Below are 18,155 nucleotides of genomic sequence, written 5' to 3'. Positions count from 1 at the left end.
CACACATATTTTTAAGAGGCCCTTTCAAAGGTTTAGTTCAATATATGTGATGCAGCAGAGAAAGCAAGTTCGCTGCCCAAATATCATGCAAGATTTTGTGCTGCACTTGGAAGGCCGAGGAAGTTATCAGCTTTGATCCATCAAGGTATCCTCTATGTTCAGCCAAAACCTTGATTCTCAATATGGTGGTTGGCAACCTTCAGTCTCGAAAGACTATGGTATAAGTCTATAGCACCTGATATTCCCAGGCGGTCTCCCATCCAAGTACTAACCAGGCCTGACCCTGCTTAGCTTCCAAGATCAGGCATGTGCAGGGTAATAGTGTTCTCAAGTAACCAACAACCAATGGCCATGGCATACAGAGAAGAGTTCTTGGCAACTTTTCCTTGGCTCCAAATTCTCTTTCTGAGAAAGTCCAAGTTCAGAAGCCAAATAAGGGCTTATTTTTAAAATAGTTTAAAGCTGTTGAACAGACTTTCAACAAAAATTATTCCTGAACACTCAGGGGCCCAAAAGGCATCAAATTAACCTCCACGTTAATTCATTCATACATACTGTTAATTACAGAATGCACCAATTAGTCTCATCTGAGCGCTATCAGAGTCGTTTGCCTGTTTCTCTCATTTGTCAGTTTTACAGGAACACCAAAAATTCCTCCATCTCCCACCTGGCTGTCATTTTCACAGGGGCATCTATGCTCACCTGTCAGAAGCCCAAGGACTGTCTGAACCTGATCCAGGAGCAACTTGCGCAACTCCTCCTTCCGCGCTATGCAGAGGTCCTCCCGCGGGCATGCCAACTCTTCTGATGTTGTCTTCAGCATGATCAGTCCAAGCGGTGTGGTCACAGGGGACTGGATCAACTGGGAAGAAAAACAGGTTTTAGTGTGAACCGTTAGATTTTGTTAAGAATGAAAGCAAACCTCACATACAAGCTGCAGAGCATGCACATTGTATATACAAAGATGTGGAGAAAAGATTTGAATAGAACCAACCCCTTCAGCCCACAGGAAGCTTTCTAGCACTGGGCCAGACCTTACTTCATCTAGTTTAGTACTGTTGGCTGGTAGCACTCTTTCAGTTCCAAAATAATCCTCAATATCCAGAGATATACTATCCATTACAATGTGTGAATGTGGCAAGGGTCCCTTTTTATCCACACCCACTGGGAAGCCATGGGAGCAGCTAACCAAGGCTACCAGACACCAACAAGGCCACTCACACACAACAATATGTTTTACTTTTCACATTTTTATTCCGCCCTTCCTCTAAGAAACTCAGGGTTGGGTAAATAGTTTCTCCCCTCCTTTTATCTTCACAACAAACCTGCGAGGTAAGTGAGGCGGGGAGATCGTTACTAGCCCAAGGTCACCCAGGAAGCTTTGTGGCCAAGTGGGTATTTGAACCTGGATCTTCTAAGTCTAAGTCCCACTGCCATTCCATCATACCATCCAGGCTCCCAAAATAGACAGACCTTTTTTGACATGGAGTTCCATTTCTGGGCAGAACAAGCAATGCGTCAAACAGTACAGACTTGCCGTGACCTGTTCAAAAATATTAACTCTGCTCCCTATTGTCCCTGTGCATTCTAACAGAGCTTGTTTATAGATTAACATTCCCCTGGCACAACATATACAGTGCTGTGTTAATCTACACAATTACTTTCTAAAATAAGCCAATATTATTTATCACATGCGTATCATATATGACCAACAGTGGCAGAGAGAAAATGGCCTGAGGAACACCAAAGAGCAAGATCATGGACAAAATGACACTTGATCCAAGAGACTCATCTCAGCTTGTGCTTTAAGGAGGCCACAGCAAACCTACATAAACAATTTTAAGATAGCTGCACTAGGTGAGATCTTCAAAAGATGCAAACTAGTTGAGGTTTTCATGGGAAGAAAGAAAGAGGAAATAACCCATCCACAAAATACTTTTCTTCAAGAATAAGTTCACTGCTACTTTTTAAGCCATCCTCTTTCAAAAAAAACCCTTTCGTTCAGGTTCTTCAGAAAGAACCTCTATAATTGTAAAAATCCCCTTGAGGGATTTAGAAACAGCCTGCCTATGTAAACCGCCTTGAATAAAGTCAGAGGAGTAATCCGATGACCAGAAAGGCGGTACATAAATATCCAATTATTATTATTATTATTATTATTATCACCATGAAAATGGACTTCAATTAGGGGATTTTTAGGAATTGTCTTACCTGTAAAATGTTTGAGAAGAAATCATGGTAGAACATTGGCCAGTCCTGCCGGCCAATATCCACAATGACTTTGCACAGCTTGTTCCTGATGAAGGAAGGCAGAGTTTTGTGGTGAGCCAAAAGCAGCTTGGGCAGGCAGCTGCGGATCTCCATTTTATCTTGAGAGGGGACCCCAAGCCACATCTTGTTAATCAGGTTCTGAAACGGAGAGACACATCTTGATAGACTAGAAAAGACTTATTTGAAACGGCAGCCTTAAACAAAGAGGAAAGACCTGAAGATACAGACACCCCCATGTATAAGTGGATCCGGTATCCACAGATTGGGTTATCTGCAGTTCTCCGCACCCATGCCCTTCATTACCTTCTTTATAGTTGCGCCAAGCAAGAATGTATCTTCCTTTTACAAAACACTATTAGCATGTAAGATTATAAAAAGACAAGCAGACAGGTAGCCTGGATGCTAGAAGAGATTCGGTGAATGTCAACAGGAAGCTTAGGGATGTTTGTTTAGTGTCTGCTAGCATTTAGGCTGCCTGCCTGTCTTTCTACAAGCTTGCCTGCTTATAGTGTTTTGTAAAAGGCAAATACATTCCTGCTTGGCGCAACTGTGAAGAAGATTAATAAAGGTAATTGGTGTGGTGGGGGCACCAAGATAAGGTTCCCCTTTATCTGCAGTTTCCAGAATCTGTGGGTGGCGTATCCCCCACGGGGACACATGCCTTAGGATTCAGACTACATTTTAGAGACACAAAATTGTTTGCTATTTGGAACCTGTATGAATTATATTGATTTAGTAACTGAATTCCACTGTAAAAATATCTTCTTACAACTAAAACGTTTATTCTCAGCAAGTTTAGAGGAAGCATTGAAACCTTACTTAATTAGCTACGTATGAAAGAGAAACCTATGAACCCTATTGCTGCTCGCAGGATAGCAGGAAATCTGCAGTTGAAAATTTAACCATGCAAAGATGATCTAAACTTGAAAAATATGCAATATTTGCACTGTGGTCTCTTCTGGACTTCCACTAAGGTAGCTCAAAGGTCTGACTACAAAAGGAGGCACTTGTACTGTAGTGGCTTTACCAGGCAAAGCGGACAGACACAAGCCACTTAAAACGATTTGTGAACATAAAAACCACTTCCTGAGCCAGTGCACATTTTACCATACACATGTAAATAAAAAGAAAGATGTTACTAAGATTCCACCTTCCCCATGTTTTCTTTCACATCAAGAAATCTAATCCACTCTTTGGAGACGAGTTTTTTTGGTTCTCCATCTGATACATGCCATGACTCAAGGCCTGAGCATAAGAATTTAATGTGAACCAGTTGCTACCAGAACCACCCTGGCAGGACACTGGAAAAAACCTTCAGTGCCTGAAATTAAGGAGTGATCAAATAAATGTTTAATGATTGCCAAGATAGATAAGCTAACAGGTAATATTTAGAGGAGAAATGGGAAACGTTAATTTAAGAACATAAGAACAGCCCCACTGGATCAGGCCATAGGCCCATCTAGTCCAGCTTCCTGTATCTCACAGTGGCCCACCAAATGCCCCAGGGAGCACACCAGATAACGAGACCTGCAAGGCTTCCTGGGAATTGTAGTTAAGAACATAAGACCAGCCCCACTGGATCAGGCCATAGGCCCATCTAGTCCAGCTTCCTGGATCTCACAGCGGCCCACCAAATTTATTTATATTTATTCAGTCAATTTATAAATGACTGAAATTTGTATTGCAATTCTGTTTCTTTGAACAGAATGCTGTTCCTGCAAGAAAAAAGGTAACACTTTTTTTTTTAAAGAAATCAAGTCAAAATAGGGAAAATATATAATACTGTACTATAACGAGCATCAAGGCTACATCAAAGTTCCTGGGAATCGTCCTGCAAGCCAGGAATACCCCATCTTCTATTTTTAGCTGACCCACAAATCTGTCTCCGCCTGGGGGCAGCCCATCTACAAGAAGCAGCAGCCAGCAGTGTTAAGGGTTTGCTAGCTTCAGAGCAAGACTGCCAGGAGGATATTCAGACCAATCACTGTCTTTACGTTCAGCATCTGGAATGCGATTGTTCCCAGCTCTGGGCCAACATGACTCACTGAAATAAAGCATTAACTCCGTGACACAGAATTTAGATAAGGTCATTGGAAGCATGTTTGTTCTTGCCTGATCGCTCACCTCAAACACCGTCAAACTGTACATCATTACGTAGTCATTTCTTGTGCTCGACAAGAAATAGAGGCAGAATCTCCAGGCGCCGATTTGCTGGGCAAAATTATTCAGGAGCTCCTCTGAAAAAGAGACACATTCACAAAAATGTGCATTAAAATGCATAACCACTGAGACTTGTTATCTCTTTAGCTGTTCAGTGGTATGTTCAAAATTCACTTCCACATCTTATATCTGGCAGTACCTTGCATGTTCTCTACTTGATGCTCATGACAGTCTAGCACTGCTGCCCTCACCCGAAAATTGGAATTGCCCACCCACAATCTAACCAGACTTTTGGGTACCTGCTGAAGTCTTGTTGCTTTTAAAAATGTCTGGGTCACCTTCTCCTTTTTCATCTGACAAGCTTTGCAACACATCACCGCAGTGATTTATCATTGGGTCAGGCAGACCCCAAAACAGAACGCAACAAGCAATTCTCCAAGGAGATTTAAACACAAAAATTAAACCCCAACAATAATTGTCACTCACATAGTGACAGATCATGGAGTGATTTAGCAAAAAACAAGAGAGAGAGAGAGAGAGAGAGACTCTCCCAGCCTCCACTTTATTGGTTTCTTGTCCATTCTGGAACCTTTACCTTCTAAGCCCTCCATGATCATTCCCCTCACTTTCACTACTCCAGCTCCACCATCCTGTTTCCTCTGGTGACTCTGACCTTCTTTTGGCTTAGAACTGCCTCCTGGAACATCTGCGCAATGCGCTCTCCCTTACTTTCCTCAAATTCCTTCTTAAAATCCAACCTTTTCTGTGTAGCCCTATGCAAAATTCACTAGTCCTCTTGCCCTCTTGTAACTAAGCTTAACCCATTTTTGTCCAGCCCACAGGTGTATACATTTGGTCTCTGTTGCATATATTCAACATAGGGAAGAGATGGCTTAAGCGTGTACAGCAGAGACTTTAATGCATTCCTTCCCTGCTTATCCCTTCCTCCCTCATCTCTTTTGTGTCTACCTAGATTGCAAGCTTCTCAGGGCAGGGACTTCGTCTCTCATTATGTGAAAGTATGTATAAATAATAAGAACATAACTATAAATAAAAAAACACTGTTGGCTCCTGATGAAAGGGAACTAAAAGTGGATCTTGTTTTAAGGCCATTTATTACCTGCTCTTAGAGTCATTTCTACTTGAAGGCAGAAAAAACATCCCCACAAAGAATTTTATGCTATGCCATTGTGGTGAACAAGTGACCAGTCCCAAAGGTCAAATTTAGGTATGCTAGGTAGGATGCCAAATGCCAGGACTACTGGAATTGGCAACCTTCAGTCTCGAAAGAGCGGAGAGTCCATGACTCGCTGCAGTACAGAAGTGTACTCAGGACGCAAGCTCTGTAGACCTGGATCTTGGTATGTTCTGTCAGCTTCTTGTTGGACCAGACTCTCTTTGTGAGTCTGGAAAGACTAAGACTCAGCTATCAGAGTGCTGCCTGCGACATTGACCAGGACTACTATGGTAGCATTTTTGGAAGTGCAACCTGTTCCACAAGCAGCACCAGCTAGAGAGGTGATGCTTAGGGTCTCATGCATGCATTGTCCAAACGCATGGACGAAATGGTGGCATCACAAGGTACTAGGGAATGTTTGGGGACAAGCTGAGCCTGTACAAAAGGGATGGGTTTTGCTTGAACTAAAACAGAACCAGAGTGCTGAAGCTAAACATCAAAAAAAAGCTGCAGAGCAGTTTTCAATACTGGGGGAAAGTTGACAAAAGCTGGGCAGCTCCTGACTTGGGCCAAAGCATCCCTAAGGGATGATATTAGATAATCTGGACGATCACCCAAAAAGAGAACAGGAACAGCTTGCAAATAAACATGTGGTAAAATATAGGCAGTTTCCTGCTTAAGGATATCCAAGTTGCAGACATCCCAAGTGAAGGACAGACGAATCACACCTTTGCAGGCCAGTCTGCCATGACATTTCTGCACACACCCTACTGCTGGTTTGTGAGCAGGAGAGAGATGCTGCATTGTGGAGATGCAGGAGTAGTGGGTAAAGCAGTACCAGTACGGTACTGAATACCACTGTGCTTGTGTTCCTTTGCAACGAATATACATACAAATTGCAACTTCTTGTAAAATGCAGTGACACACAAATGCAGCCCCCTCCCTCCATCTAATCTGCTTCAAGGTCCGTTTTGTACATAGTACAGCAAAAAAGCAGGGCTACCACACAGTGTACATTCATTAGGGAGTACATTTCTAGATAATTCAAGTTCAACCTTAGTAATGGACTAGTACACAAAACTTGGGAGTACACACCACCACTCCCCTCATTTCTTTGTTCAGCAATATAGAAAGAGCGCAGTGTAGGGAACTGGGATCAGCAGTGCTGCCTATTCAAGCTTAATATTCCAAGACAGGAAGGAGGCCAAACCCAAGCCACCATCTAAAGGAAATCAGCTTCTAGACATAATCAAAGGAGTTTGGGCAGACCCAAGAGTCACACTAAATGTGAAGGTGGCAGAGCTGGCTTTAAAATCTGGCCTGATCAAATTACAAATAAAGGTGCTTGGTGGGGGGGGGGAAGGTCTGGTTTTAAGAGCAAAAAGGGTGTTCGGGTGACAGGTGTTGCATACACACACCCAGCATCACTTATTTGAGTCCTGTCCTCCTAGCCAGGTTCATTTCTGTTAAAGTGGGGGGAGAGACTAGGAAATAAGGGTGGAAAGGACTCAGCTCTTCAAACTAGGCCTGCTTTGCGTACAATCAGGGCAAACCTGCACTTAAGGAGAAAGATCAGCCACCACCATATCCAGTTTGGCCCTTACTTCCAAATCCTCATCAAAGGAGAGAAGGATAATAGCTTCTCATTTTGGTTCACTTCAGACTTGAATCACCCTTGCAACTGCTGGATGCCTAGAAATAATAGCCAGGCACCTAATCCATGCTTCCCAACAGACAAAGATTCTTTTGACTAGCCTGCCCGGTTGGGGGGGGGTTATTCTGGAATGTAAATTATTCCCATGTTCAGACTACGGCAGGAGGCGGCAGCAAACTGGGGACGACGACTTTCTCAACAGGGATGATGTTTGCAGTTCTGAAGTTCCACAGAAAGCTTAATTATTCATACATTCCTTGTAGATTCCTTCTGTACAACAAAAGTGTGTTCTGCGCCTGCGCGTATATGATACGAAACAAAGCACTGAGTTGTACAGTGGTCCTTGAGGGAGGGAAATCACCCTTCCCCTTGCAATTGGCTTGCAGAAATCCCTTCTGGATAGCTTGCTAACACAGCACTGAGCTGCCCTGTGACACCCGCACATATGCATTCGTTTAGGCAGGTCGGTTGTACGGGCTGCGACACAAGCCTTCAGGGAAAAACCTATAAAACAGAGATTAGTGCTTTCCACTGTCAAATGTCAACTTCCACCGGTCAAGGAAGGATTAGACTGAACTGCCCAGCTGAGAAATGCAGCGGCCTGCCATCGCAAAGCAAGAAATACCCGATGCTTCCAGCTTCAGAGTATGCATTTGAATGCCCTGGTTGCATTCAAGAGCTTTTAAGCATATAATGAAATACAGAACAAGCAGAACACACCACACTAAGGACCCAATCCTATCCAATTTTCCAGGGCCAGTGCAGCACTGCCAATGGGGCGTGCGTTGCATCCTGCGGTGGGGAGGCAGTCACAGAGGCTTCCTCAAGTACTTGTTACCACTGGGCTGCATTGTGGCTGCACTGGGACTGGAAAGTTGGATAGGACTGGGCCCTAACTCAACAAGATGCTATGAAATTGGAGGGCCTCTCCTTCAGGCATGATGTCTAGCCAAAAAACATTGTTCTCAAATTTGGAGCAAAGGGGAAGATTAAATAAGCTTACCGATCTCACGCTTCCTTTCGTTAGTAGTGCAATTGTGGAAAAATTCTGTCATTAGACTCTCCAAAGCTCGCAGCGAGGCCTCTTCTGATGCCTGCCGGACACAGGTTGAGAAGAGAAAAGAGTTAACATCATGTGCCCTGTACACCAAGGGTTCCTTGAACCTGACCTAATCTTCTCCCACTCCATCGTCATTTATTTGTCCCCAACGGTTGCCTACCCCCAATCTTCATATTCCTCTGCCCTCATTGGCCTCCCCTTCTACCCCAATCCTTGCCAGGAAAGATCTCTCATCAGCAAAATTATGCAGAGAAGATTCATTCAAATGCCACTGACATTCCACTTGCAAAATTTAGGCATCATCCATACAGAACTTGGGAGAGTAAACCCAACCCCTAACGAAAATGACTCTGTTAAGACACTGAACTGAAACCAGGTTTATAGATCAGGATTCTGCACACCTAGGTAGAGAAGAACAAGGGAATTTGTACACCAAAAGGGAACCAGGTTTAAGCTGCCTTACTAATGGCTATGGGTGAAATAAGACAACTACAGTTTTGGGACATCTCCGAATGTGCTTTTTCAATAGATCTAGAGACCAAAGCCTAACTGTAGTTGATCTTTGGTATAGTACTGTGGGCCTCTGCTAGCAAAACAAAGAACTCAGGGAGGCCTACATCAGAACAGTAACAGGTAGCGTCCCTCCAAGGTGAGCCTCTACCTGAAACCATTCATATTTCCCATATTGTCAAATCAGATCTTCCCCATTGCCACTAAAGAGGACAGTTTGGTACCATGTACTCTACTATCTTCACCAGTTCAACCTGAACTCAGAAACTCTTTAGAAAAACTCCGTTTCTGGGGCTCAGCACACTGCAGTTTGTAACTTAGCAACCTAATACTGCATTTTCATCATCCCCTCTTCGCAGGCTTAAAATAGATAGAATAATCCACAAAATAGTCTTTTCAGAGAAGGTTGTTTCCGTCTTTGTCATTCATTACAGGAAGGTTGTCAAACCAACCCAGCAGATGCTCTAAGAGAAAGTCATCCTTGAATCAGAATCTCTTTGGACAAGCAGCATACTCAAATTCTGCACCAAATTCTAGTTGTGATCCTGTACCACCACATCACTCTTACTACAGTTCTCTAAACTGCTTTGTACACCACTGACTACAAATATATTTTGCAGAGTCTAATTCTTTCCTGGTTTCATGCACAGCCTTTATTGTTCTTATTCTCTTCTTGCTGGAATTCAAAATTTGATGCCAGATCAGAGAGAATAAGTACAGAATGGCAGCATTGCTAAAGAACACATCCTCGATGGCAGCACAGAAGAGCCAAGTACGCTCTCAAAAGCACTACCTCAGGCCTGCTAATCTGGCCCTTGAAGGCAAAGCAGTGTGGAACCGAGATTTAGGTTCAAATCCCAGATTGCCTTAGGGCTAAATGGGAGCTTTTGATCAAGTACAGTAATCCTTGCTCAGTTCAGCCATCAGGCCAAACCATGGTCTGCCATAATCTTAGCTCAGAACTGTGTTGTGAGTCAATCTTCCAAATATAAAAGCAAACCATGACCTATCTAGTCACACTTAATTTTCTATCCAGTTTTTAGGTTTCTTCTTCCAGTTTCTAGGTTTCTCCTTCCAGCTAACCACAAACTGTGATTCAAAAATTCAGATATCACACTAAACAAGTGGTATTCAACTTATCAGCAGCTGGGACTCACTTCAAACTCCAAGCTGCAACATGGGACCCACCTTCAAGAGCCCAGCAAGTGAGGGGGTGGGTTAATGAGCAACAAGGGTCCCTCCTCTTTTCCTGCTTGGGGGTGGCCAATCAGTGCATGCTGCTACTATGTCATTCTGGCCCTTCTTTCCTTCCAAGCCAAACTGGAAGGAGCAGAATAGCAGAAAGTGGCATGGCAATAAGTCTAGTCAATTTTGAAAGGACAAGAAAGAGGAAGAGAGGCAAGGGAGTGTTGCCCCAAGGGAGAACTGGTGGAAGCGAGGGAGACTGCAGTAGCCCACTGAAGATTGGAGGGCTTGGCAGCAGTAACCTCCTCAAAGCCCCCAGCAGGATTTGCCTCATTCAAGAGCCCTAGTCCTGCCTACTGTGCAAAACAAAATGAAGGCAGCAGCAAACCAAGAGGGGTCTGATCACAACCCAGCTGCTGAAGATTTGTGCACAAGGCCACAATGAAGCTTCTTTAGCTTGTTAATTGTGACACCAGAACCGAGACACCATCTCTATCCTATATGCTAGTCTTGATAAGTCACTCACTCAACAATTTGCCGAACCCACAACTGAAGATACCCCCTTGGCACACAGGAATGCCTTTCTTTGGGGCACTGGTGATGTATGCTTGTTCTGTAGAGTTGTCAATGTCATAGTCACTGAGCTGTTGAGGACTCAAGCATCTCTTCTAGCTGTGGCTCCTGTCTGCCTCCCAGGTAGATTGGCCAACATTTACAAAACGGGCGTAATTCAGGATCCCACAAGGGCTCTTTTACAGAGGAAGTGGATGTGTGAGATGAGTAAGCAATCTGTTACTTCTTAGTCAGCATTTAATAGCCCCCTCCCCACTCTGTGTACCTGAATCTGGTAGTCAAATATCTCCTTCATAAGCAAGGTTGTATTATAGGAAAATATCTAATAAAGAAAAAGAGTGTAAAGGTGCTGCATTTTATGCCAAAAATGAACTCTTCATGAATTCCAGTAATTCTGCAGTCTGGGATCCCAGCCAGTTCTCTAGGATACATGGGATTTTCAATACCTGAATAGCTATACTGCTAGCCTAATTCTACACTTCCCCTAACATTCCTTTTTAATGACTAAAGGCTAATGAATTCAGGCTCACTTCTGAGAAGGACGTGCTCTGGAAGAGGATATTTCTTTAAAGCTCTGCTGTAATGATTTTCCATGTTAACACAAGCAGTTAACCTTATTGTCTGTCTCCAGTTAGCAGCCTGGAACAGAATATTGACTGCAACAATAACTGAGATGTAAATACAGTAATCTCTACCTGAAACACAAGTATTCAGTGCCAAGGGAAATGAGCTACTCTAAGCACGTATGCTCTGATATGCATGGAACCCAACTGAAGGCCGAATACATAGCTATCACTCATCCATGATTCTACGCTGCCCCGCCATACAGGACCGGTATTTTCCCCATTTCTACAACTTGAAAGTTTAATTATTGTACTGAAATTTTTGGTCCAGTTGTTATGTATGTATAAAGTGCCATGTACACTGATGGTACAATACACAGGATGAAGAGATAAATCCTTGTCCTTAGGGGCACACAATCGGGAGACAACAGTGGACACATACATTGTTTCAGTTACATATATTAGAAGGTCAGTTATAGTAGGGAATGCAAACATCAAAGCGTTTACAAATCAATCGTTATAAAGTGGTTAAAATAACCATTTCATTAACAGGTAGAGTCAGAATTCCTCCATGATTCTTCTCCCAGTACTGGAGTTTTTATAACTTGCCTCAAATATGGTAATAAAGTGGGTTCTCTTCACTCTAATACTGAATGCAGCATGTCAATTCTAAAGAGGCCGTCATCAACTGGCTCCCAAATGGCTGATTACTGGACCCAAGCTAAACCCACTGCTGTTTGCAAATCAGCTACTTGCAAACCAAGAACAACATTTAACCTCTTGCATTGTTCCAATTTCTTCAAAAGCATCCGTGCTTCTACTAATGAGTCAATTCGCACACTCTTATCCATTATTTGGGGGAGTGGGCTTTTGCTCGGAGGTCAAGCCCTTGCTTTGCACACAGAAGGTTCTGGGCTCAACCTTCAGCATCTCCAGACAGGGCTGGAAAAGACCCACATGCAAAACCCGAGAGCTGCCATTTTCAATCACTGTGCTGTGGCACACTGGTGTTCCGTGGACGGTCAGCAGGTGTGCCACGGGAGTTTGGGGGGGAGGAGGAGATCATTTGTTAGTAGGGCCACTGGGGGATGTGAGCCCTTGCTGTCAAGTGTGGTGTGCCTTGTAAATGGTCCAAAAACTGATGGTGTGCCCTGACAATCTTAGTGCCTTGTCAGTGTGCTGTGAGATGAAAAAGGTTGAAAATCACTGCCTTAGAGAGGTGCTGCCAAACAGCACAGACCAGAATGGATCAACAAACAGTACAAGCACCCTGGTGGCACTTCACAGTCTGGTAAGGGGTGCTTGGCTATGCAGATTATTCTACATGTGTGTGAACTGCACCTGGTGCTGCAAGGACCACATGGCACTGTCCTTCCTGGCTTGATGAGGAGGCAGTGCGGTGCTAGCTGCAATGGCCTATCACATCACCAAAAACAGAGGTTGGGCAATGAGGAGGAGGAGGCCAGGAGACTAGCAGCCCCTTAAAGAAAGTCTCTACTGCTGCATGACTAACTACATAGGGAGCTGCCTGCTCCCACACATACAGTCATCCCTGGAGGCAATGATAGCTACAGGAAGTGGTGCACACGCAAGGTGGAAGGCCCTGTCAGAGAAAACACTAAGCCAGTTGAATCAATGGTCTCACATAATGTAGGGCAACTTCCTACCTTTAAACACACTTGAGAATTTTATAAAGGCCAACAACATCAGTAAGTCAGTCTTCACAACCACACACCATTCTTATATTATACTGCCACACTCAACTACAACTACACTCAATAACAACTACTGCACAACTGCAACCTCCACACTTTCTTTTGTGCCAGAAAAACTTCAGAAGTCCAGTAGATTTGTTCTATAAAAGGTAATCATTTACAGCCCAATCTAACCACATTCCCCACCCTTTGCTCTAACCTCTCCCAGATTCCAAGATAATATTTCAGCATACAAAGTATCTCACAACTTGTTATTTATTTTCAAGCAAATCCAAGTTGTCGCCCAGCAGATTTCACAGCTAAGCACAGATCTGTCCAAAATCCAGCGTTCTAGCCACTATGCCAAACTGGCTGGAAAATACGGAAACTGGGGTTACAACCAACGTGGCGCTGTTTACACAATATAATTTTTGAAAAATCAACAGTGGCTCAAGTGTGAAGCAAACAGGAGCTCAAGGCAAAGGGCAGCGCGCATGCGCTATTAACCATTTGCGTTTCAACCACAAGCGCAAAAAGCTTCCTTTCAAGAAAGTGACCAAGGATGCTTTCTGCAAGAGAAACCAATCTCTCCGCTTTAAGCTCCAAAAGCAGGCAAGCATTGCGTCGACAAAAATTAAAGCCAGCTCCTAGATCCCGCTACTTTCACACTCTACTGTCACCAAGGATCCAATTTTGGTCTGACCCTGGTAGCCAAGTCAGAATTGGTGTTTGCCAGGACCTGTCTCTCCCAATAAGCAAGGTTAGGAACAATCCTCCACTCTCCTCCCAGAGCTCCAAATTTGGAACCGTGAAGAGAGAATGAACTGCAAGTTATTTTCCAACAAAGTATGTATGCCAGGATGGTAATTATAACACATGTACATTACCATTCTCTGTATTCTCCATAGCCCAATGTGGCCCTTGGCTCAAATGGTTTGCCCATACAATGCATAAGGGGAAAAAATCATGGCAGGCAAACGCTTTACATTTAGATCTTACCTTCCTTCCATCATGGGCAGCATAAAGTCAGGGTTCCAGATGATTCAGGTGTAGACTTACACCTGCTTAACGCTATATCACATGCCTTCAGTCCACGTCTCTGGGGCACTAAAGCAGTCGAATCAGGCCAAACTTTTTTAAGATAAGAGTTATTTTTAAAAAATTCATCTTCCAATTGCTCTCCACTGGAGAGATATGCCAAAGCCAGTTCGGCCAGTTTAAAAAAAATCAAAAAAAAAATCAGGGAATCAGGTTTCTTATGCAGGCACACATGCAGTTCAGATCACAGCTAATTAGAAGCAAGACCAGTGCTTTGACAAGCAATCAAATGCTGTGGGTCACATTCTTAACCAACCTCATTAGAGGTTGTAAACTGAACCCAGTTCTCTTCTGGGGTTTCGTGGCATTGTTAGAACCGTGATCCTGGCGTTGGTCTCGGTAAATACAAGGCACGCCAAAAGGCAGGTTATTCAGCCAGGTAACTGAGTACAAATATTCACCTGTTTCTGCAAAGGGTTCCTTCACTGCTCCCTGTTATGCTATATTTCTCCATTTGCCACATCTCAAATCACAGCTTCCAGTGAGAAGCTGTGCGCCACCCATGAAAGACAGAGACAAAAAGCTTGTCACCAAAAGCCAGAGAGCAAGTTTACTGCACAGATGCAGCCAGGAAATTAAAAAACCCCAAAGTTATACAAAGCTGATATTAAATTACTTGGACAAAAAGGAACAGTGAAGCTCTCAACATCAAAGGAGGAGGAAGAATTAAGTGGCACACAGCAGCGATCCCAGAAGTGTGTTGCAGAAAATTTGGGAGAACAGCTTCTTCACGATGCACAATTCACAATGTGCACCCTCACTACATTTAATCAGACTGAAGCCAGCTTGTTCCACTACATGTATTCTTAAGATACATTCAGGGGTGTAAATAGAAGATGCATGTCAAAGGCTCTGCAAGCAATCAAATTCATTTCGGCCCAGGCAAGCTCAAAAATATGCTACAGACACCTGTCCAAGATGAACACCTGACTCCCTGGTCCAGCTGCACACACCTTTTAACAAATGCTTAGAGTAAAGATTACAGAAGTAGCAGAACACTGCTCAGATAATGGTGACTGAGCCCTTGGGAGCCAGTACAGTGCAGAAGCTAAGATTCTGGACTGTCAATCTGGAAGTCCGGAGTTCAAATTTAACCACTCCACAAGCCACTATCAAACCAACCTGCTGCCTTGTGTCATCAGCAATGCAACAACATTGACCTAACTGTGAAGACTATTGAGACAACATGGCATAGTAGACAAAAGGTGCAAATTCTGCTCCGTCATGAAACTCACTGGGTGACCTCAGGCACCACTTCTCAGCTTAACCTAGCTTCACATAGAAGAATCTCCTTGCACACAACCAAGAGTCCCTGCGATAATGTTCATGCAGTGCTTTGAATAAATATACTTGGTGTTTTAATTCTTCTGTTTCCATGGTTACTTTAATCACACGATTATGCTTTCTTTCCCCCTCCATCCCCAAATAGTACAAGAGGGGAAGAGGGCACAATCAGATAGGGACAATAGCAGGGCGTGGGGTAGTTTTAATCCTATCTCCCCACTGTAGACCCAATCTAGATTGGTTTCCCCCCACATCCTAGAAAGAAGATCAACTGGTATGCTTATATCCCCACGACAAGGAGAACACCCAAATCCAAATGAGGACCATGATGTGAGGGGGGGGTAGGGTTAAAGCCCCTTACTTTCCACTGTGGTCCTGATCCACGTCATTCACAGTCCACACACATGCAATTTACTGGAAACAAGCAAGAGCGCCAGAGCCCATGGCATGATTCAAGTCAGGGCTGGCCTCTTTCAGCATTTTTTTTTTTTTACCATGGAAGACAGTTCTAACTACTGGTCCTTACAGCAATGAGAAACTTTGCCAGATCAATGCTCAAACCAGTACTACTACTCTGGCAGGGAACTGTGAGGACCAAGACATCATCAGTATGAATCAAAAAGCTCAGAGGGAACAGAAATTTAGTGACAACCAACCATTTTGGAAACAAACCTGACAGGTGGCACCGGAATGCTTAAGCCTTCCAATTTGTCCATGTGCACATGAAGGCTCCTGGAGATAATACTTCATGAGGAGAAGGCAAATTACAGGGCTGAACAGATTCAGAGCACTAGGACACCCAGAGGCACCTGGATGTTTGCAATCAGACCTTAAGAACGTGAAATACTTCTTCAGCAACACTTCGGCATGAGTACTGATGACACACCATAGCACCACTCTAACCATAGCAATTCCACATTCATGCCTCCATTTGCTTCTCTGTAGAGTGATGCATCCACTGACATTCTTACCCTGCAGAGCAAAACCTCAGTCTAGCAATATAGAAAGCAAACATTATTTATATAATGACATCAACATGCTTTACCACTAAAGGAAAGACAGATCTCTGCCCCAAGGGGTTCACAATCTAGAAACGGATGCAAAGGGAATGACAGATAAAGGGGAGGAGAATGGGAATAGGGTTAAACAAAGGAGGGTATACGTCAGTTGTTCCCAAACTTTTTAGACTTGTGGCTCCTTTGACCTGCTGGGTCACTGGACGTGGCTTCCCACTAAGGCTACAATCCTATACATGGTATAGGGAGGTGGGTTTGTTTGCAAAGATTCTGCGGCTCCCATGGCTGGTTTTGCAGCTCCCCAGGGAGCCACGGCTCACAGTTTGGGAACCATCGGAATATGTAATCATTTCAACATATTTAGGCTTAGCTGCAGTAGGGTAAAGGGACAAGTGGGGCTGTGTCAAATGATTAAAGAAAAAGGTGAGTTTTGAAGAATTTGAAAGAAGTAACAGAGGAGACATCACAGGGAGGAGCGTTCCAAGGATAAGGGGCTGCAAGCCCAAACAGGATTCTTTCTATGCAATCCACTTATCTCTTTCAAGGATACAAGACTTGGGACTCACAGCAACACATGGACAAGATAGAAACATATCAAACACCAGAGCAAAACAGGGAAAGTTTACAAGCATGCTCTCTCTGCTCCGTAGACTCTTTCTGGGTCACTTGGACACAACAATGATGTCAGATGACAGTCCAGTCCTTAATGCAGCACACCAACACCATCCCTGAATGGCATGGAGCAGAAGCAAAGGCCTAAGCAATATTGCGACTCAAGCAATACTGAGATAATGCATATTGACCAGAAAATTGCTTTCAGGAACCTGAAGGCAGCAAACAGCCATGCCTGCCTGAGAAGGGGGTATCCCCAAGAACATAATAGCAAGTCTCCAACTTACGTAAGACTCAACTTACATAGTTTCAACACAGGTCAGCTCCTTTCTCCAATCTTGCACCAAGCAGGCTTTTTAAACAAAGGACAAAATGTGTAGTACACTGGGAACGCTCCCAGTATCCTTCATTTCCTTCATTAAAAGAGCCTATACAGAGGAAGGGCATGTAGGGGGCCTGCTGTGTCATAAGAACAGCCCCACTGGATCAGGCCATAGGCCCATCTAGTCCAGCTTCCTGCATCTCACAGCGGCCCACCAAATGCCCCAGGGAGCACACCAGATAACAAGAGACCTCATCCTGGTGCCCTCCCTTGCATCTGGCCTTCTGACATAACCCATTTCTAAAATCAGGAGGTTGCACATACACATCATGGCTTGTACCCCGTAATGGATTTTTCCTCCAGAAACTTGTCCAATTCCCTTTTAAAGGTGTCTAGGCTAGACGCCAGCACCACATCATGTGGCAAGGAGTTCCACAGACCAACCACACGCTGAGTAAAGAAATATTTTCTTTTGTCTGTCCTAACCCACCCAACACTCAATTTTAGTGGATGTCCCCTGGTTCTGGTATTATGTGAGAGTGTAAAGAGCATCTCCCTATCCACTCTGTCCATCCCCTGCATAATTTTGTATGTCTCAATCATGTCCCCCCTCAGGCGTCTCTTTTCTAGGCTGAAGAGGCCCAAACGCCGTAGCCTTTCCTCATAAGGAAGGTGCCCCAGCCCCGTAATCATCTTAGTCGCTCTCCTTTGCACTTTTCCATTTCCACTATGTCTTTTTTGAGATGCAACAACCAGAACTGGACACAATACTCCAGGTGTGGCCTTACCATCGATTTGTACAACGGCATTATAATATTAGCCATTAGACTGTCCATGACAGTCTGGAAGAGGATGGGGGCACCAACCTCCTGGTGTACTTAGGTAAGTTGGGGAACCGCTATAGAAACCACGACAATATGTCTTCCTGTATTTCTGAGTCCACACTTTGTTCCATGGCTCTGTGAGCTGGAACAGG

The 18,155-nt window shown here is 44.0% G+C and overlaps 1 protein-coding gene across 2 annotated transcripts in view; it reads right to left on the bottom strand.

The window, feature by feature from the left end:
- XPO6 (exportin 6) overlaps window positions 1-18,155 on the bottom strand; it is a 51,683-nt gene that overhangs the window by 26,724 nt on the left and 6,804 nt on the right. For both annotated transcript variants that reach the window (XM_066640431.1, XM_066640432.1), the window contains exons 2-5: window positions 8,266-8,356; window positions 4,396-4,508; window positions 2,212-2,409; window positions 703-862 (exon numbers count right to left, since the gene is read on the bottom strand). In XM_066640431.1, the coding sequence (XP_066496528.1) occupies window positions 703-862; window positions 2,212-2,409; window positions 4,396-4,508; window positions 8,266-8,356 (562 nt within the window). The remainder of the gene's footprint in view (window positions 1-702; window positions 863-2,211; window positions 2,410-4,395; window positions 4,509-8,265; window positions 8,357-18,155) is intronic.

The sequence above is a fragment of the Tiliqua scincoides genome, chromosome 13 (genome assembly GCF_035046505.1).
Source record: "Tiliqua scincoides isolate rTilSci1 chromosome 13, rTilSci1.hap2, whole genome shotgun sequence".
NCBI lineage: Eukaryota > Metazoa > Chordata > Lepidosauria > Squamata > Scincidae > Tiliqua > Tiliqua scincoides.
The sequence above is the reverse complement of the archived record's forward strand: the minus strand, read 5'-3'. Positions and strand labels throughout refer to the sequence as shown.